At 44.9% G+C, this 22,746-nt stretch overlaps 1 protein-coding gene across 1 annotated transcript in view; it reads right to left on the reverse strand.

Moving 5' to 3' along the window:
- Window positions 1–22,746, reverse strand: part of wnt9a (wingless-type MMTV integration site family, member 9A) — a 75,989-nt gene that overhangs the window by 39,288 nt on the left and 13,955 nt on the right. The window contains exon 2 of the mRNA XM_085992100.1: window positions 1,860–2,119. Within this exon, the coding sequence (XP_085848226.1) occupies window positions 1,860–2,119 (260 nt within the window). The remainder of the gene's footprint in view (window positions 1–1,859; window positions 2,120–22,746) is intronic.

Consider the following 22,746-nt stretch of genomic DNA (forward strand, 5'->3'; position numbering starts at 1 on the left):
GGATCAACTGGTAGAATCAAGAGCAAGGGTCGAACCCATGGTTGCGACAGAGACAACTGTGGAAGACGTTAATGAACCTGAAGCATCTACCTCGGCAGGGACTGTACCTGATGATGACGTCCAATACATAGGAAACCAACAAGAAGAGTCACCTCAGCAACAAGAATCAGAGACCACTGAAAGGCGTTATCCAAACTGAATCAGAAGGCCTTTGAACTGTTATACCTGAAGTTATATATGTATATATGTTATGATGTTATGTTAAATGGGGATATGACTGTTAAGCTAAAAAGGGAGGATTGTGGTGTATGTAATCTGTTCCACCTTAAGAGAACTTAAGCCTGTTCCACCTTAAGAGATGTACTACTTTCTCTGGCTGCTGTATACGTAATACCGGTGGTGACCACCGGTATATAAGTACTGTGTAGTGATATTGTATTTAGTATAGTCCTGACCTCCAACTAGTAAAGACCTGTTGAACTTTATTCTTGTAGTCTGTATCAGTAATTAATCTTAATACAACTGGAACACACAGACTTAACAAGAACCATGAACGGAGATCAGCTCTCCAGCTCGCCCACAACACTGACCAGGGCCATCAATCTCCCAAGAGGGAGATTTTGTTTCCAGGGGCAAGCCGTGTAGTTCAGGTGTTGCCCTTGACGAAAACCTTGCTGAAACGAATGATGGGTTGCATCAGTCACATGGGCTGAAGGGGCGGCGGGGGCTAAGTGACAAAGAAATGTTAACTTTTTGTATAGAGACCCTTCTAATCTGTGGAAAAAATGTGAGCGAGTGACCAATCTATGGAGCAGGCTCCCTAGGAAGACAGTCAACACAGTTAGTATTGTTTCATTCAAATGAAAATTAGATAGGTTTCTTTCAGAAAATAACATTTTGGGATACAGTATATGAATCATTTCAGACATGACATGTGGCAAGTGTAGTGAGCTTGGGAGGAGCAGATGACTTTGGACCTATGATTCCCAAAGCTCTCCACCGCTGAGGTTTTCCTCGCCTCATGTCTGGGTCTGTTGCAGACTAATTGCTAGAGATCGATTGCCATGATTAGTCAACAACTCCATTACTGTTACAACTAATGCAACTACCAGGATGGTAGAAGGGGAACTAGATAGTCTTTTTCGTCTAACAATTTCTATGTTCATCAGAACCCTGACTTTCTGCCAAAGGCTCTCTATCCAAAAAAAATTTTCTTTTTAGATGGTGAGAGTGCTACCACTGAGCCAAGGCTGACACCTAAACTACATTCATATATATTAGAACTATACAGCCTGTCATCTTAATAAAGGGCATTCAAGTAATACTATAGGTGCAGGGTAGCCTGACCCCCATTGTGTACTCTCGCTTTTTTTTCATTTTTAGCAAGAGAAGATAGGAGGAAATATTCAGAAATCCCAGCCAGCCGGCCTGTGTAAAGACAAAGGGGGAAAACTGAAAGGAGTGTGTAAAGGGGAAAGAGATCAGAGAGAAGGCGGCGAATATAAATGTTAAATAAAAGCAGAAAATACTGAAAATATATTATCTTACACTTATCCTCATTAAATTGCATCTGCCATTCCATTTGAAATGTCTTACCCAAAACATGAACCTGCCTTTCTCTTTCAGACTAACCCATTATATATTTTCCAACATTTTGCCATTTTTATTCTGTACTGTTCAACCAGAAAGCCAACTGTCCATTGGAGAGTAGGTGGTAGCTTGAGCTGACATTAAGGTGACCTTTCACACCATCCTTTCTCCCACACTCCCCCCTCAAACACATACCCAATGTACAGCAATTACACAGAAGAGGCACAGGACATAGATAAACTCACAATGCAGAAAGAGCCACAACTGACCTCTCCTCAAAAGGCTCGTCCTGTACCGCCCCTCCAGGGTGCAGTTCCACCTCTCAAATCTGAACTGGTACTGACACTCGAGGGCGCTCATACTGATCGCTTCCATTAGGGTCTCTGCCACTCCGGGGTCCCGCCGGCACATCCGCCGCTGTTTCCGTTCCAGCTTCAGACGATCGCAGACCTTGAAGTGGGCCTTCCCGTGAGTCTGTTCTGTTTCTTGGGTCAGAGGCAAAATGGTGAGTGGTTCATTACCAGTTAAACTGTGAAGGAGAGGAGAGAGAGAAAAAAAAACGTGAGTGTTGAAGCTTTGGAGGAAAGAAAAGTTTCCCTTTGAGAAAAGAATTTGTGCATATTCTAGTCCTCCCCCCACCACACACAACTTAGAGAGTACTGCAGGGCAGGCACAGCACGGGTTAGATACAGAGTAAAGCTCCCTCTACACTGTCCCATCAAACACTCCCAGGGCAGGTACAACATGGGCTAGATACAGAGTAAAGCTCCCTCTACACTGTCCCATCAAACACCCTCAGGGCAGGTACAGCACGGGTTAGATACAGAGTAAAGCTCCCTCTACACTGTCCCATCAAACACTCCCAGGGCAGGTACAGCACGGGTTAGATACAGAGTAAAGCTCCCTCTACACTGTCCCATCAAACACTCCCAGGGCAGGTACAGCACGGGTTAGATACAGAATAAAGCTCCCTCTACACTGTCCCATCAAACACTCCCAGGGCAGGTACAGCACGGGTTAGATACAGAGTAAAGCTCCCTCTACACTGTCCCATTAACACCCCCAGGGCAGGTACAGCACAGGTAAGATACAGAGTAAAGCTCCGTCTACATTGTATCAAACATTCCCAGGGCAAGTAGGATCATAAGTAACAGGTGCAGGCCATTCAGCCCCACGAGCCTGCTCCGTCATTCAATTAGATCATGGCTGATCTGTACCTCAACTCTATTTACCCATCTTTGGTAGTGATAGTTTGGCTCAGTAGGTAGTGCTCTTGCCTCACAGACAATTGGTAGGAGGTTCGAGCTGCACTCTAGTACCACAATCTATGCTGGCACTCTGGTGTAGTACTGGTGGAGTGTTACATTGTCGGAAATGCTGTCTTTTGGGTAAAACATTAAAGTGAGGCCCTATCCATCTGCCTGCTGATTTATGTTAACATTACAGATGCCACGCTATCTGAAAAAGAACAGAGAGTTGCCCTGGCCAACCTCTCAACTGATGCCACCAGACAGAAATGGTCATTCATCTCATTGCAGTTTCTGGGATCTTGCCATGTGTTAAATGGTTGCTGCTTTTGCCTACACAACAGTGACTGCACTTCAAATGCATTTCATTGGTTGTGAAGTGCTCTGGGATATCCAATAAGGTACCATGGAAATTGCAAGCTCTTTCTTACTGTTTTGTTATCTATCGACTCTCTACAGTTCCTCAATATTAGCCAAAAGATTCAGCAGCAGAACCAGTTGGCTCCAGCCAACTCTTGTGAGCTTGGTACCAAGAAGCTGGCAGTAACATCAACTTTCTACAAGTGAAAAATGAACCCGATCTGAACAGAATTATAAGATCAAAGCACAAGAGTTCTGTGGCCAGCACATTGAGAAATAATTTGCAGTTAGTTATCCTGAAAACCAACTCCCTTGACGATTGTTAGTGGGACTTTGCTGTACCAAAATAGATGCCAATTTTGCCTATATGTTAACAGTGACTGCACTTCAAAAAAGTAATCTGTGAAGTGCTTTGGAGATGTTTGTGAAAGGTGTAATAAGACACTATGGGGGAGAAATTCGGGGGAGCCGCAAACGGGGCGCCCAGCTCGCCTGGGCGCCGGAATTACCACTGCGATCGGAGCAGTTGCGACCACCGGAAATTCATCTTGAACGCCCCAAGAGGGACTCGGGGCGCTGCTCAAGGCACCCCGCGTCCCTCTTGGGGCGCTGAAACTGAATATCACAGCGCAAAGTGCCGCAGCGCGCTGCGGTACTGCAGGCCTTCCTCCGCTTAAGGGGGAGGGGCCTGCAGCAGCGCGATGAGCGATCGCGAGTGCCGGCAAAAGAGCCCGGCACCGAAGAGAAGTGCCGGGCTCTCGGGACACAGCCGGCACTGCCTGGGGTGGGGGGTGGGGGGAAATCAGGAGGCCGGGGACGGAGGTGCTGGCAGGCGGCCACCGGAAAAAATGGCCGCCCCGCGCCTCCACCTTAATTTGCGCCACTGCCGCCACAGGTAGGCCCCATGAACCGGGCGCGATTTGCGAACGGCGCTACAGAGGCGGGCGCTACCAAATATCGCGATCGGGGCGGTAGCGGGGCGCTGCGCGCACCGATGACGTCATCAGTGGCGGGGCAGTGCAACAGGCTAACGCCGCCATTAGCGCCCCGCTAAATATCGCGGGAGGCGTGGCCAGAGGCGCTAAAGCCACTGAGTGCCCTCTTTAGGCGCTAACTGGTGGCGCAGCCCACCGAATTTCTAGGCCTATATGAATGCCAGTCCTCCTTTTTTGAATATTATGGGCCATAGCTCATCACATGGAAAACAGATCACTGTGATCCAGTTGAGTGCCAATGTTGCGCTGGTTGGAAAGGGAGAGGAGGCAGTGTAGGCTAACCATTTTACACGGGAGAGGGGTCATCATGTTGACTAAAACATTCATACAATACTACCTTGTGGGCTGCAGAATGGGAGCGGACTAAAGTTGGAGCAGTCCCTAAAACTCAAACAATTGGTGTTGCGACCTTTCTGTCCACGCCGAGGGTTGAACTTCCACAGGGCATTTCAGTGGATAATCTGCAGAAATCCCAGAGAAGCGGCATAAACACCATTTCTCTAAGGTTTCCATTAAACTTTCAATTAAGTTATGTTGGTCGACTGGGAGTGTCCCCATAGAAATTAATGGCGCATGGTTAAGCTTATTATAGCAGAAATACAAGTCTTGGGTTGAATGATTTGAAAAGCGGGATAAAGAAAACAGAAGGTGGTAAACCTCAAATCATTACCTGCCCCAAGGGTTCAGAGCCATGTCTCCATTTGAGACAAACAGACCAGGAAAGACCCAGGCTGTATCCCCAGTTCGTGCTTCATTTGCTGGTCTCAGCTGGAGCATTGTCCTCTGTGTCTATTGGATGGGATGGGGGGGGGGGGGGCGGTGGGGAGAGGAGAATTGCCCAGAGTTTCTGCTGCTGATCACTATCCAATGACCACTGCTATGTGTGTAGATGCCAGGTGTGGGCATGATCGGTCTTGGCTGTGGCTTCCTTCATAGCTGAATAGTCAGCTGACATTGACTGTCAAGCACACATGAATAATGGGTGAGTTACCAGCATGCAAACTGTACCTCAGTAATGGAAACAATGCCTTTGTGAGATTAGAAAAATTGGACTGAAGTCCCCACTGAAAACAATTGAAACAGGCTGACAAGAGTAATGGAGGAACAGCTGGTCTACTCAGTACAGTACTTTGCCGAGAAGTGCTTTGCGGAGTCAGTGTGCAGCCTACAAACAAAATCAGCACCAAATTAAGCCTTTCAATAAGCAACAGGGTCAAAATTCCCAAGACCGAGTCCCACTCCAGAGACTGGAGCACATAATCCAGGCTGATACTCCGGTGCAGTACTGAGGGAGTCCTGTGCTGTCAGAGCTGCCATGTTTAGGATGAGATGTTAAACTTAAGTCCCGTCTGCCCGCGCAGGTGGGCATAAAAGAGCCCGTGGCACTATTCCAAAGAAGAGCAGGGGAGTTCTCCCTCGTGTCCTGGCCAATATTTATCCCTCAACCAACATCACTGAGAAACAGGTTACCTGGTCATTATCTCATTGCTGTTTGTGGGATCTTGCTGTGCACAAATTGGCTGCTGTGTTTCATACATAACAACAGTAACTATACTTTAAAAGTACTTAATTGGCTATAAAGCTCTTTGGGATGTCCCGAGGTTCAACCTTTCCAAAAGGTCATGAGAATCCTTGAATGAAACAATCAGGGCGAGATTGGAATCTCATTCATTGCTCATATGTAAATATCAACAGTGCAACCAATGAGGTAGGCTACGCAAAGGTTTTCCTCATTAAAAGGTGAGAGAGGTTAGTGTTAGGGAATGGATCACTTTTCATTTCGGATACCAAGTGCTGGCACAAAGCTCTCTCAGGTCAGGTATTGCACGATTAAATGCAAATAACGCCCTCATCTATTCTACCCCAACAGCATGCCCCATACCCAACTTCAGAAAAGCACTCTAATACAACAATGTAACATTTTTCAGCCCCATTTCCCAGCCATTCTGCAACTTCCCTGAGTGAGATTACCAGTTACAGGTAATAAAGTGCAGTGGTCCTATGTCCAGTTCAACTAGCATCTGTACGGGCAGCAGCAGGAGACTTTTGTCCAATTAGTGTGGGCTGGATTAGAACCCAAGTTCCAAAAGGAGAAGATGATTATCTAACCAATCTCATCACCCAGTTCCTCTAGTCCTAGACAGACTTAATGTTACACTTCCTGTTGCCTCCCTTGTTGCTTTTGGAAAAGACTGTGGTTAAAACAAAGGTTTAAATTACAAACTCTTTAATCAAATATCCTAACAAATATCTTGCTTGAGGATAACTGAGGGTTGCTGCATCACAGAGGGACAGGACGCTGGTCTGTGCCTCTGATTTTGAACATGATGAGCCCCTGATTTGAAACATGCTGCTGTGAGCAGTTGCCAAGTGGAATCCACAACAACAGCTTAGGTTCCTACAGCATGGCCTCACTTGCCGAAGGATGTCTCAAAGTCTACAGAGCGGAGGACTAAAAGTGGACACCAAGCACGGACAGAAAAGAAGACCAAGAAATGATTTAAAGGGGCAGAGCCAGTTTAAGCACTTCTTCACACAAAAGGTAGTGAAAATTTGGAACACTGTTCCCCCAAAAGTTGTTGAGACTAAGTCAATTGAAAATTTCAAAACTGCGATTGACAGATTTTTATTAGGCAAGGGTATCAAGGGATATGGAGCCAAGGCAGGTAGATGGAGCTAATATACAGATTAGCCATGATCTCATTGAATGGCGGAACAGGCTCAAGAGGCTGAATAGCCTTTTCCTGTTCCTATCAGAAAAGGGTTTTTATATAGCTTTTCCAAAGGCAGGAGGGAGGTGCAAGACAGAAAGATTTAGGAGGGAGTTGAAGAGGGCTTTTGCTTAGTGGCTACAAGAATGGTCATTAATGGGAAGACCAGGCACTGGCAGCCATGAACTGAAAAAAATCTTCAGTGAAGCAATTCAGTTTTAATAGAGCTTTTACACTTGCTGCATGGAAGCTGGGATAGCCCTTCCTCCTCATACTGGGTGAAACTCACCTTGGGCACTAGTACAGAACTGGCGATAGCACGTGGGCAGCTCACTGAAGTCATGAAAAAGAAAATCGGGCAGGGTGCAAAATGTGTTGCCGATGTGTCATCACCCGTTTCACAGATTTTCTTTTTCCCTTTTTATCCTTTCCTTTCTCTGAGTGATTACCACAGCAAGCCTTTGTCCTCTCAATCACCCATTCACTGCTGTCACACTATGTAATCTCAGACAGGTGTGGAGTGTGATGCACTCAAACCAAAATCATATTGCCCACTGCGAATCATCATCGGTAGCACTCTGATCTCGGAGCCAGAAGCTTGTCCTTTGAGAGACTTGATCACATAATCCAGGCTGGCTCTTGAGTGCAGTACTGAGGGAGTGCTGCACTATCAGTGGGGTCATCCTTTGATGAGTTGTTAAACTGCCTGTTCAGGTAGATGTTAAAGATCCCATGACACTATTTGAAGAAGAGCAAGGGAGTTCTCCCTGGTGTCCTGGCCAACATTCCTCCATCAACTAACAGCACTAAAAACAGATTAACTAACTGGTCATCTCATTACTGTTTGAAGGATCTTACTGTGCACAAAATGGCTGCCAGGTTTTTCTATGCAACGACAGTCAGTGCCCTTCAAAGGCAATTCTTCCCTTTGAGATGCTCTCCAAGGGGCGTGACAAGGCGCAATAAGCAACATATCCATCTGGAATTTCTGTGAGAATTCCAATTATCCCTCATAACTTCAGTGAAAGATTGGCAGAAACCCCAGAGGGAAAAGTTACGATGGACGATCGTGAGAATCCCACCCCCTCCTGTTATGTTCATTAATAACTAGTCGTTTTTATTAAGAACAGCTAGCTTTTGCTAGACACTTTATTGAGCACATGTGCACTAGGTACAGTATCTGTAGAGGCCTCCATCTTGACTGCTGCCTTGTGGGTAACCTAGTGCATCGTGGGTAGCCCACTCTTATATACATGCAGCACCACCTAGTGTACCATTCCAGAATGACAGGTTACTGATCATTACATCCCCCTTTCTTTGAGGTTAAACAAAATCAGTATCAATCAATATCAATCAATAACAACATAAACATCTTCAACAGTCAATACATTTTCAATGTAGTTTTCTTTGTACTCAAAGATTAAGTCTATCAGGCTCTTTTAATTCACGTGTGGATCTTCTCAGCACAGGTAAGTCTGATGTGTTTTCATGAGAGCCTGTATGTGTATTTGTGTTAGATTGTTCTGGTGGTGAGTGACAAGATTCAGTTGCGGCATTGTCATCGATTTGCTCTTCGATAATCTCGTGTGTTTTTAGGAGGGAACGGCGGTTCCTCCTGAGAATCTGTCCTTCCTCAGTTCTAACAGTGTATGATCTTGGTCCTACTTCCTAAAGAACTGTAGCTTTCCTGTTCCATGCATCTGGATCCGCAATCCTGACAACATAAGAACATAAGAATTAGGAGCAGGAGTAGGCCAATCGGCCCCTCGAGCCTGCTCCGCCATTCAATAAGATCATGGCTGATCTGATCCTAACCGCCAATCCACTATCACAGAACCATCTCCTGAATCTAACAGAATTAGACACACGAAATAGGAGCAGGATCAGGCTACACAGCCCCTGGGCCCGCTCCGCTACTCACAGGGCCATGACCGATCCGAACCTAGACTCATGTCCAAATTCCTGCCCGCTCCCCGTAACCCTTAATTCCCTTCACTTCTGGGAAACTGTCTATTTCTGTTTTAAATTTATGTAATGATGTAGCTTCTACAGCTTTTTGGGGCAGCATATTCCATGGACCTAACACCTTCTGAGTGAAGTAGTTCCTCCTCATCTCAGTTTTGAAAGAGCAGCCCCTTATTCTAAGACTATGCCCCCTAGTTCTAGTTTCGCCCATCATCGGGAACATCTTCCCCGCATCCACCCGATCCAACCCCTTCACAATCTTATATGTTTCAATAAGATCGCCTCTCATTCTTCTGAACTCCAATGAGTAGAGTCCCAATCTACTCAACCTCTCCTCATATGTCCATCCCCTCCTCCCCAGGATTAACCGAGTGAACCTTCTTTGTACTGACTCGAGAGCAAGTATGTCCTTTCTTAAGTATGGACACCAAAACTGTACGCAGTATTCCAGGTGCGGTCTCACCAATACCTTGGACAACTGAAGCAATACCTCCCTATTTTTATATTCTATCCCCCTAGCAATGAAAGCCAACATTCCATTGGCCTTCTTAATCACTTGCTGCACCAGCATACTAACCTTTTGAGTTTCGTGCACCAGGATCCCCAGATCCCTTTGTACTTCAGTACTTTCAAGTTTCTTGCCATTAAGATAATAACTTGCTCTACGATTTTTCCTGCCAAAGTGCATAACCTCACACTTTCCAGTATTGTATTCCATCTGCCAAATCTCTGCCCACTTACTTAGCCTGTCGATGTCCCCTTGCAGGTTTTTTATGTCCTCCTCACTCACTACTTTCCCTCCCATCTTAGTATCATCTGCAAACTTTGATATGTTACACTCGGTCCCCTCCTCCAAATCGTTAATATAGATTGTACAGAGTTGGGGACCCAGCACTGACCCCTGCGGAACACCACTAGTTACTGATTGCCAGCCTGAGAATGAACCATTTATCCCAACTCTCTGCCTTCTGTTAGATAGCCAATCCTCTATCCATGCCAGAATATTATCCCCAATCCTGTGATTTTTTATCTTAAGCAATAATCTTTTGTGTGGCACCTTGTCAAATGCCTTTTGGAAGTCTAAATACACTACATCCACTACATCATCCCTTCTCAATGGTTTCAGAGTTTTGGATGACTTGTCATAGTATGATTACTGTTTCAGCTTTAACAGTTGAAGTCTCTGTCTCAGTTCCTTACTCTGCTTTTCTTTTGCACAGCAGGGTAGCGTGGTACGCAACTTGCGACCCATTAGGAGTTCAGCAGGTGAAGAACCAGAGTCTAAAGGTGAGGCTCGGTAGCTCAGCAGGGCGAGATAAGGATCAGACTTGCTTTCTGTCGCTTTCTTCAGTAGTTGCTTGAGAACTTGAACACCTTTCTCTGCCTTACCATTCGACTGAGCATACAATGGACTGGATGTGATGTGTTGAAAGTCATAATGTGCTGCAAACTGTTGCCACTCCTTACAGTTGAAGCACAGACCATTGTCGCTAACGGCAATCCTGGGAATTCCATGTCTGGCGAAGATGGATTTCACATGCATTATGACACTGCTTGCTGTGGTGCTTGAGAGCAGCGCCATCTCAGGATAGTTAGAATAGTAGTCAGTCAATCACTATTAGATAGTCTTTAGCATTTAAATGAAAAAGGTCCATACCAACCTTTTGCCATGGTGCTGTTGGTATGTCAGCTACTATCATTGGTTCCTTTGCTTGCTTGTTTTGGTGTTTCTGACATGTCTCACATTTGCCTATCATGTTCTCAATGTCCTTATTTATGCCAGGCCAATAAACAGTGTCTCTTGCTCTCCTTTTGCATTTTTCAATTCCGAGGTGTCCCTCATGAATCCTTTTGAGCATGTCTTGATGTAGAGCCTGTGGAATGACTATTCTGTTCTGTTTTAGTAATAGTCTACTTGTGACACTCAATTCTGACCTTATGTGAAAATATTTTGGACAGGAACCTTTTGGCCAACCATGATGAATGTTCTCTATTACGGTTTGTAATACTGTATCTTTTACTGTTTCTTCTGCTATTTGCTTTGATTTTGTGTCTGACACGGGCAGCACAGCAGTGACCATACTCACATGAACATCCACGTCTTCTTCAGTAGAGCTCACATGACTCATTGTGGGTGCTCGGGATAGTGCATCTGCTAACACTATGTGTTTGCCTGGTGTGTAGATCAGTTCAAAGTCATATCTTTGCAGCTTCATCATGAGTCGTTGAATCTTTGGAGACATCTCATTCAGGTTCTTTTTTACGATGGCAACCAGTGGGCTGTGGTCTGTCTCAACTGTGAAGGTGGGAAGTCCATATATGAAGCCATGAAACTTTTCTAGTCCAACTACCAAGCCTAGACATTCCTTTTCAATCTGGGCGTATCGACACTCAGAGTCAGTCATAGAACTGGAGGCATAGGCAACAGGCTTCCAATCTTCACCCTCTGCTTGTAGCAAGACCGCGCCTAGGCCATCTTTTGATGCATCTGTTGACACTTTGATTCTCTTTGTTGGGTCAAAGAAGGTGAGTACAGGTGTGGCTGTCAGCACTGTTTTGAGGTTTATCCACTCTTGTTCATGTCTTTCTGTCCATGCGAACTCATTTGTTTTACGTAGCAGGTCTCGCAGACAGGCTGTCTTGGCTGACAAGTTAGGAATGAACTTTCCAATGAAGTTTATCATCCCCATGATGCGTAGCACTCCTTTTTTGTCAGTGGGTCGGGGCATTTTGAGTATGGCGTTTACTTTTTCCATATCTGGCTCTATTCCTTTACCAGATAGATTATCTCCTAGGAAAGTGACTTCCTGGACGCCAAACTGACACTTGGCTTTGTTGAGCTTCAGTCCATTCCGGCGTATGCTCTGTAGCACTTTAGTCAGTCTCTCATTGTGTTCTTTCAGTGTGGAGCCCCAGATGATGAGGTCATCAACATAGACCCGAACTCCTTCCAGACCTTCAATTATGTATTCCATCGCTCTATGAAAGATTTCAGATGCAGATATTATCCCGAAAGGCATTCTGAGGAAACAATACCTGCCAAATGGTGTGTTGAAGGTACAGTATTTGGTGCTCTCTTCATCCAGTTTTAGTTGCCAAAATCCTTGTGAGGCATCGAGCTTTGTAAAGTATCTGGCACCTGACAATTCACTGGTGATTTCTTCTCGCTTGGTAATCTGGTAGTGTTCACGTTTTATGTTTGCATTTAAGTCCTTTGGATCCATGCATATTCTTAGATCATTGTTCTTTTTCTTTACACATACCATGGAGTTAACCCAGTCTGTTGGCTCTTCGACTTTCCTGATGACTCCTAGTGTGGTCATTCTGTCCAGTTCATTCTTGAGCCGGTCACGCAAGGGTGCTGGAACTCTTCGTGGAGCATGTACCACTGGCTGAGCATCCTCCTTTAGCTGGATCTTGTAAGTGAATGGTAGAACTCCAAATCCTTTGAACACATCCTGGAAATTATTCACTACAGAATCCACCGAGTCATCTGGTCTGCTTATGGCAGTTTATACGGTAGACTCTCTTGACCAGTTCTAAGTCCTCACAAGCTTTGTCACCCAGTAGTGAATCAAGTCCTTCAGCCACAACAGAAAACAGGAGATGATGCACTTTGTCTTTGACTGTCACTTTAAGTCTGCATACACCTAAGCTATCTATTTTCTGTCCATTATAGTCCTTCAGTAGTACTGACTTTTTCTGTATTTTGGGCTTTTCTTTCATATTGTTAATGTCACTCATACTGATTAAGTTTGCTTTTGCCCCAGTGTCTAGTTTCAATGTAACTAATGCTCCATTTACCTGCAGTGGCATCATCCATTTGTCCTCTTTTACTGCATTAACTTTATGTTCAGCATCGTTAATTCCGGAGGGCTGCACATTTTCTGTATCCTTTTTGATATTGTCACATGACACCATTCCTACAAAACATGTCTCACTTAAATCAGTGTCCTCAATTACATTAACTCGTTGCCCTTTCTTAGTTTTTACTTTTGAAAAGCATTGTTTGGCAAAGTGATTCTTTCCATGACATTTTGTGCACATTTTTCCAAACGCTGGACATTGTTTTAACTGGTGTTTGTAGCCACAGCACTTACAATTAAAAATTCCTTCCTCCGATTGCTTTTCACTTCTGTTCTGCCCATGTTTCTTCCCCTTGTAGGACACAGCACCGATAGCAGTACTTACTGCAATCGCATCATCATTGATTTCACTGAAAGTCTTGGCATGCTTTTGAGCTAGCTCGCTAGCTTGGCATATTTTCACAGCAATTTCCAATGTTAGTTCGGTTTCTCTCAACAGACATTCCCTGACTTTTTTATCATGAATACCAAACACAATCTGGTCACGAATCATGGATGCTCTCAGCTCAGAGAAATTACATGTCTGTGCTTTCAGTTTCAGATCAGTCAAAAAGCTATCAAAAGTCTCATTTTGCTGCTGTGTCCGAGAACAGAAGATGTACCTCTCATAGGTTTCATTCTTTTTGGGAGAACAATGTGTATCAAACTTCTTTAGCACATCGTCTAATTTTTCTCTGTTCTCTTCTGGATTAAATACAAATGTATTAAATACCTCTATCGCCTGTGGGCCTGCAACCATGAGCAGCAACGCTACTTTCCTTGCGCCTGGCTTCGTACCGTACCCGATGGCAGCAATGTAGAGTTCGAATTGTTGTTTAAAAGTCTGCCAATTGTAGTCGACATTTCCTGTGAGTTTCAAACGCTCTGGTGGCTTCAAATTCTCCATGTCGCATTGCACAATATTCAGCAGATCTTACCAACCCTGGTACCATGTTATGTTCATTAATAACTAGTTATTTTTATTAAGAACAGCTAGCTTTTGCTAGACACTTTATTGAGCACGTGGACTAGGTACAGTATCTGTAGAGGCCTCCATCTTGACTGCTGCCTTGTGGGTAGCCTAGTGCATCGTGGGTAGCCCACTCTTATATACATACAGCACCACCTAGTGTACCATTCCAGAATGACAGGTTACTGATCATTACACCTCCCATCCACCACCATGAAAATTCTAGTCACTCTCTTTTCTTCTCAAGGTTATACACAGAATTGCACCCATGGGTGGCTAACATCAGGAACTCAGACAGGGGCTGGGACAGATTGCGTGTGGCTTTGTACTGGGCCTGAAGCTATACCGCAGTGGATGCAAATTTGAATCGCCACGAGACAGCCTCTCGGGCGGAGACTCGATCAATCACACACACCTGGAAGTCAAATGGGAATCAGCCCCCGTATTAATGCTGCCACTTTTGGGTCAGTTTACGCCCAAAACTACTTTGCATCAACACAAAAGCATCAGCACAAGTGTACTCCAAATCTCTCGTAGGTTTGGCAGCCGTAACAATGGCATAAATCTCACATACTCAGTTGATAGAAACAGCCCACTTTTTGGGACACTTGATCCTCCTATAAAAATGAATAACTGAATATCTCTGGTAAAACCTGCATTTCCAAATTGTGGTATTCTCTCATTTTTTTAAAATATGTATTTAATTTAAGGATGTGTGACCTTTTGAGTTTTATTTATTGTTTCAAGAGTACTCCTTAAAACATTAAATGATGAGCTCTGGGGAAAATTATATATCATAAACACATCAAATCAGTTTAGTTTTGTCTACTCTGCCCCAACAATGCACCTTGACCCCACCAACCATGGGAGCCCTGTGTGCCAACCCTATACACGAACATGTATCTCCACTTCCTGCACTAGCTATTCTTACAGCCTTTCTTAGAGTTAGACTGCTATAGATACAGAGAAAGAGAGCAAAAAAAGAGAAGGAAAGTGGAGAGAGAAAAAGTGGAGAGAGCGAGAGAGAGAAAGCCAAAAGAGGGAAAGAAACACAACAAGAGACACACAGAGCAAGGGCGATATATAGTTCAAGAGACACAGGGAGATGGAAAGACAGAGATAGAAAGAGAGAAAGAGAAGAGAAAAAGAGAAACATAGCAATAGACATACAGGGCAAGGAAGATAAAGTTCCAAAAACACAGGGAGATGGAGAGACACACAGAGATAAATACAGAGCAAGAGGGAGTGAGAGAAAGGAGTGAGAGGGACAGAGGCAGAGAGAGAGAGAGATCCCTTCATCCCATCTGTATCATATTAATTTGAACCCAGGTCAAGGAGAGGATTGAACACTGTTTTAACCCACGTTGATTTTCCATCCCATCAGTCTGGGCTGGATTTGGACACAGATCAAGGAGGTGAAAGGGCAGCATTCTAACCTATATTGCCTTCCAGTCTTCATCAGAGAGGAGTCCCAGAGATACTCTAACCTAGCCCATTTCCCTTCAGAATGAGCCTTGATGACATCATTACCTTATGACATTATTGGCTTAGTCGCAGGCAATAGACCATTTTTGACAGCCCTCCTCGTTGCAGGTTGGCACCGGCCCATCTCATTTTATTTTTATAAGGAAGCATTATAGCTACAGCTGCTTTGCTGAAGCATTTTTCCAGTCCCTGGTTTCACTTAACTATTGATGCTCTCTCGATGGAGAAATTATCCCACGCATGGCATGATCTAGAGTACTCCATGGCATCATACGCCCAATAAAGGCACATTCAGGCACTTGACCCGGTCAATGCCCAGAACCCATCCAGCCAGGGCCAAGAAATTAAAAGAGGCTATATTGTTGCTGTAGAAGGCGTTAGGCAGACTTCATTTGGAGCACTCCAGCAGTCGCAGTTACCCGATCATGGGCAGGAATACTATTGACCTTGAAGGGAGCAACCAGATGATTCCAGGTATCAGTTGTGAGGGAATGTTGAGGAAATTGGCTTTGCTTGACTTTGAGGTGACTGAATTGATTTTTTTTATTATTAAGGAAACTGACAAAATTGGCCCAAGTAAATTGTGTGAAGTTTTCAAATCCCATAGGGCACGAGTTAAAAATGAGGAAGCGAGGAGTAAGAAGTAAAGTTAGGGTGAGCAAAAGGAAAATGGAGTTGTGGAATATGTTACATGGAAGACCACTGAAGCAGCGAGAGTACAAATGGGTTCAAGAGACAATTAGTTGTGGGTCTGGAGAGGGAAAAGACTGCACGATACGCTGTGAAGACGGGTAGGTGGGGTTGAGGGATATAGTGAGAAGGTGCGGAGATGGGGTTGAGGGATATGGTGAGAAGGTGGGGAGATAGGGTTGAGTCAGAGTGGGGAATTTGGGATGGAGTCGGCGCGAGGCACACACAGAGACAGCAAAGATAGACAAAGACTGACAGAGACACACACCAAGACATAGCAACAGAGGGGGACAGGCAGAGAAAGAGAGAAAATAGAAACATATTGAGACATGAGGAGAAAGAGACAGACTGAGGGGTTGACTGTGTGATGGTGGGTGCCTGATGCACAAAGGGCACCGAGAGCCTGGGTACAAATCCTGCTCCAGGCTCATTAATGGGAGAATCAAGGTGAATGGTTACAGCACAGAAGGAGGCCATTCGGCCCAACAAGCCCATGCTGGCTCTCTGCAAGAGCATTTCAGCTAGTCCCACTCCTCCGCCCTTTCCCCATAGCCCTGTGTTTTTTTTTCTTCAGGGACTTATCCAATTCTCTTTGGAAAGCCCTGATTGAATCTGCCTCCACCACCCTCTCAGGCAGTGCAGTCCAGATCCTAACCACTCGCTGCATAAAAAAGTTTTTCCTCATGTTGCCTTTGGTTCCTCTGTCCTAAAAGCAGAAAGACACGGATTAATCAGGGACAGCCAGCATAGATTTGTTAAGGGAAGGTCGTGTCTGACTATCTTGATTGAATTTTGTGAGGAGGTAACAAGGAGGGTCGATGAGGGTAGCGCGTTTGATGCAGTCTATATGGATTTTAACAAGGCTTTTGATAAGGTCCCATATGGCAGACTGGTCACGAATGTAAAAGCCCATGGGATCCAAGGCAAAGTGGCAAGTTGGATCCAAAATTGGCTCAGAGGTAGGAAACAAAGTGTAATGGTCGAAGGGTGTTTTTGTGACTGGAAGGCTGTTTCCAGTGGGGTTCCGCAGGGCTCAGTACTGGGTCCTTTGCTTTTTGTGGTATATATCAATGATTTGGACTTGAATGTAGGAAGTATGATTAAGAAGTTTGCAGATGATACAAAAATTGGCTGTGTGGTTGATAATGAAGAAGAAAGCTGCAAACTGCAGGAAGATATCAATGGACTGGTCAGGTGGGCAGAACAGTGGCAAATGGAATTCAATCTGGAGAAGTGTGAGGTAATGCATTTGGGGAGAGCTAACAAGGCAAGGGAATACACTATAAATGGTAGGACACTGAAAAGTGCAGAAGATAGAGGGACTTTGGAGTACATGTCCACAGACCCCTGAAGGTAGCAGGACAGGTAGGTAAGGTGGTTAAGAAGGCATATGGGATACATGCCTTTATTAGCCGAGGCATCGAATATAAGAGCAGGGAGGTTATGCTTGAACTGTATAAAACACTAGTTAGGCCGCAGCTAGAATACTGCGTGCAGTTCTGGTCACCACATTACAGGAAGGATGTGATTGCACTCGAGAGGGTGCAGAGGAGATTTACGAGGATGTTGCCTGGGCTGGGGAATTTTAGCTATGAGGAAAGATTGGATAGGCTGGGGTTGTTTTCTTTGGAACAGAGGAGGCTGAGGGGAGAACTAATTGATGTATATAAAGTTATGAGGGGCCTAGATAGAGTGGATAGGAAGGTCCTATTTCTCTTAGCAGAAGGGTCAATAACTAGGGGACATAGATTTAAAGTAATTGGTCGGAGGTTTAGAGGAGATTTGAGGAGAAATATTTTCACCCAGAGGGTGATGGGTGTCTGGATCTCACTGCCTGAAAGGGTGGTAGAGGCAGAGACCCTCATCACATTTAAAAAGTACCTGGATATGCACTTGAAGTGCCGTAACCTACAAGGCTACGGACCAAGTGCTGGAAAGTGGGATTAGGGTGGATAGCTCTTTGTTGGCCGGCACGGGCAAGATGGGTTGAATGGCCTCCTTCTGTGCTGTAAATTTCTATGATTCTATGAAAAGCGTTTAAATTGGAGGGGGCCAGCTTGTAATAATACAAGTGGGGCACCTGAGCAACAATCCAGTCACCCTGCCCTTTTTCTTAAAGGAGCTGGAGGGGAGATCCTGTTATAAATAATTATACTTCTCCCTGCTGGACCCTTCCTCCAGTCCCTCCCATGCTTCCACTGGAAAACAATGCAGATGCTCAACTAGTAACCTGTAACTGGCTGCTTGTGCCCAGAGTGGTGACCCCCCCGTAACCCTAGCCCTCACAGACACACAGAGTCAGACAGAGAGAGAAAGACACACACACACACATAGAAAGAAAGAGAGAGACATTGGCCGGCAATTCCCTCCAGGCTGCTGCTTTGTTGCCGCTGTAACTTTGCTGGTAGTGAGAGGTTAAGCCGGGATTTCTGCCGCACTTCCAGTGACATTATGTTAGCGGAGTGGGAGCAGATCCAAGGAAATTCCCAACCACTGAGACACAAAAGGAATGACAGACAAACCTACAGACAGAGACACATTGAGACAGAGAGAAATATGTTGAGACCGAGAGACGCTGACGTAGAAAGAATAGTAAACATATATAGAGCCAGAATGAGACAAACATACTGAGAGTAACACACAGACACAGATAAAAAGACACATTGAGGGAGGGAGACAGATGGACATTGGGACAGAGAGAGTGACAGAGAGACAGACGAAGCTCCACTCCCTCCTGTCTAGGAGGAATAAAACATCCTGCAGTCACCTGGACTGCATTCCTAATTACAATAATTGTGTCTTACAAAAACACGCTTTACACAACAATTATTGAGAAAACTGGAGCAGTTTGTACACGGTCAGGAAATGTGATAAGTAACTGGCACCATCCTGGCCAAGCGTCAAGTTTACTTTGAACGGCACGAGCAGTACAGCACCCTCTTGTGATCAGCCCGAGTACTGCATCACACAGTTTAAAAAGCAACGCTGTAAACTACACACACACAAACATACATATTTTAAAAAAAAATGGGCTTGGCCATCTGGCCAATATACACCTTCTCAACAGATAATATCACAGGTGCTTTGTACATGTAAAGGAGCTGACACTGAGGGTCCAAACACAACAATCACTAGCGAAGGGAAGAATAAAAACAAAATACATTCTAAAATGTCTTTATTTCCAGATAAAGGCAGCATCCTAAACTTCCTCAGGCTGATTCCTCCAGGATCATTATTTTGGATCCTAAACTTCCTTTAATTAATTCTAAAAGCCTGCGTTTATTGCCCATCCCTACTTGTCCGGAGAGATGGTGGTGGGCCTTCTTGAACCACATTGTTGTGGGTCTGGAGTTACATACAGGCCAGACTGGATAATGATGGCAGGTTTCTTTCCCTAAAAAGGACATTAGTGAACCAGTTGTTTTTCTTTTTATGACAATCCAACATCTTTAGTCACTTTTACTGATACCAGCTTTATTTTTTTTTTTAACACCGAATTCAAATTCTTAATTTGGTTGGAATTGAAGTTGTGTTCCCTGTATTATTAGTTCAGTGCTCTAGATTACTAGTCCAGTAACAACCACTACACTAGACTGTCCCCCACATAAAAATATACATTGCTGCGGCTTTAGGCTGAACTGGAGGGGAGAACTCTCCACAGCTATGAGCAAACACACCTCGAAAAGGGTTTGTACATATCTCACCAAACAAAGTGGGAGTGCACAAGTACTAACACATCTTGAATATACAACAGTAATGGGGCAAGGGGCAGGGTGGAGAGTAAAGGCTGGCACCTCTGCCTGGGGCGAGCCTGAAACAGAAAGAACTTGCATTTATTTAGTGCCTTTCATGGCCACAGGACGCCCCAAAGCACTTTATAACCAATGAAGTACTTTTGAAGTGTAGTCACTGATGTAATGTAGGAAACGTGGCAGCCAATTTGCACACAGCAAGCTCTCACAAACAGCAGTGAGATGATGACCTGATAAATCTGTTTTAGTGATGTTGGTTGAGGGATAAATATTGGCCAGGGCACCGGGGATAACTCCCCTGCTCGTCTTCGAATACATGGGATGCTTTACGTCCACCTGAGTGAGCAGGTTTAATATTTCATTCGAAAGATGGCATCTCCGACAGTGCAGCACTCCCTCAGTACTGCACTGACGTGTCAGCCTGGATTATTTGCTCAAGTCGCTGGAGTGGTGCTTGAAACCACATCCTTCTGACGCAGAGTGCTACCACTGAGCTAATTGCTGACATTTTGAAAGACTCAATGTTGCTAGTTTATCAAAAAGCTGAAAATGTCTTTACTACTCTTAGAACAGCAAGGATAGGGCTTTGTGCCAATTGTTCCGCCCACTCAAACTATGCCATCGTGAGGAAGCAATGGACGGGCGACAAATGCTCCCACTACAGGTAAGAACAGGAAAAGGCCTTTAGACCCAACAAGCCTATCCCTTTGAACTCAAGGCCACCTAGCCACCTTCTCATCTGAGTGCTCAGTCCCTTCTCTCCAGAAGTAGATCTAAATGGAGGCAACAGAGTCCTCCTGATAGCTTCATGGGTAAATGCACAGCCTGGGCTGATGTCAAGCCATACAGAAGGTCTTGCCTGGGTTGACAATTGGGTGTAGTTAGTTAGTGCCAGCTTCCCTTGGACTACAACAAGGAAAATAAGTCAGGGTTTTCACTTCTAATCACTAACTAGTGAGCCCTGCTGGAGAGGAGTATGTTTGTGGACAGGATTGGGCTCAGCTCTAATCTCCACGCCCCCACATTTGAATGCCCTGCCAACACTAACTAGGCCACAGGATGAAGCTTGGCCACTTGGCTGAGGTATCAAAGGGAATGTGAATTGCATGCCTGCCACAGCCATCGCAAGAGGAGGTGAGAAAGTGGAGCAAACTGGCGAAAAAATAAATTAGATTTACTATTTATATTAAACACCCTTTATTTCAAGATCACCATTCTTTGACACACAGTCACACCTGTAACTGCACACCTCTTAAGTGTAGTGTCATATCCCCATACCTATACCTACAGCATCACTAATGCAATCTGCGGGAGATTCTCTCTACCCCGACTTAGTGAGCAATGCCATAGGAGATGTACTAGTAAAGAGAAAACACAGCCACTCCCATGCTCCTTCTGGCAGCTGGGTACCTCGTGGTATTGGCCGAGGCCTACCAGCGGGTTTTCTGCCCACACTTGCTGCCAGCAAAGGTGCACGGTGTAAAGAGATGATGGCATGATAAGGGACGTCTTTGAAACTACCTTATCCATACAGACCAGAGATGGCCCCTGGCAGGTGTTGACTGAGCTAGTCTCAGTATGGGCAGAGGTGGGGCCTAGCAGTGGGCTCCAGCCGTTCCCACTCCCGATCTCTATCCAGTGACCCCCCCACCCCCAGGTAGCGCAAGTGTGTGGGCGTCTGGTGAAGACCGGATCGGAATCGACTGTGCCCCCCAGTGTTTGGGATACCCGATTCCCATGGAACTGAATCAGTACATTCAAGGAAAGGAGAAATAAGTTTTTGCTGGTGTAGGTGACAGCTGACATTATATAAACTCTCTTGCTCCCCCTACTGGTTCCTGGGTCAATAGGTCAAAAAGCAACTAAATGTCTTCCTCCAGCTTCACCTTGTGTAGTTTACTATTTTTTATAAGTATGTACTAGTCTGTCTCAGGCTGTGCTTCTTATGGTTTTCCTGCACATTTTTGTCACGCCCTTTGCTCAGTATTCAATGATAAAAAATTTCTTATGAACAGTTTAAAAAAAATACAGACTGCCTAGTGGCTCATTCGGTGAATGATCTACATTTTGTGGTACGGAGCTATACAGACCAGGAAGGTTAGATTGCTGGGCTACCTGATCTCAGACAGGCACACCGGTTGGAATGCTACAATTTTCCTCAGTGTCACTGAGCTGCAGAAGTACATAGTTAGCCTGGGACCTCGTAGGTGAGGTATCATGGGGCTGACAGTGCCCGTTCAACCCGCACCCCAGCAACAGTCATCACCTTCACAATACTAGAAGATAAATCAAATGAGAAAAAAGCATCATGGAAAAAGAGTGAAGAGAAACCTGATTCTATTTTTAGTGTCAAGCAGTTTACCAACCCCAATATGGCTAAGATACAGAGTAAAGTTCCCTCTACACTGTCGCATCAAACACTCCCAGGGCAGGTACCGCAGTTACATACAGAATAACACTCCCTCTACACTGTCCCATCAAACATTCCCTGGGCAGGTACAGCCTAGGTTAGGTACAGAATGAAACTCCCATTACACTGTCTCATTAAACACTGCCAGTCAAATACAGCATGAGTCAGATACAAAGTAAAGTTCCTACACTGTCCCATCAAAGTCCCAGATCAGTTACAGCACGGGTTAGATACAGAATGTCGCCCTCTACAATGTCCCTTCAAACACTCCCAGGTCAGGTACAGCATGGGTTAGATGCCGTAAAGCTCCCTCCACACTGACCATTAAGTACACCTTGCAGACAGTAGGAATAGCAAATGATTCTTCCTGTCCCCAGCTGTAACTCTTACCACTGCGAGTATAAAGTTCCCTTGCGATCCCCTCATTTGCAATACTGCAGCTATTTATATTACAGCCTCATCTTGAGATAAACGCGTTACGATTGCTCAGACACCAAGACATTTAAATGGCTGTAATTTATTATGTGAAACCAAATGTAAATCTGAAGTGAAAGTTCTGAGAATTGTATGTTGAGCTGATTCAAGTGCACTACGTAACAGTCAGGAATAAACTCCAGCTTCCATACGGAGTCATTAGGAAAATAAATCCTTTGAGATGTCTTCTTCTAGCTGAGGTCAATGTCAACAATCAGAAGAGGGAAACCGGTGTTATAATCCTATCCCTCG

Source organism: Somniosus microcephalus, chromosome 7 (genome assembly GCF_052327205.1).
Source record: "Somniosus microcephalus isolate GS21.2 chromosome 7, FLI_Smic_1.0, whole genome shotgun sequence".
NCBI lineage: Eukaryota > Metazoa > Chordata > Chondrichthyes > Squaliformes > Somniosidae > Somniosus > Somniosus microcephalus.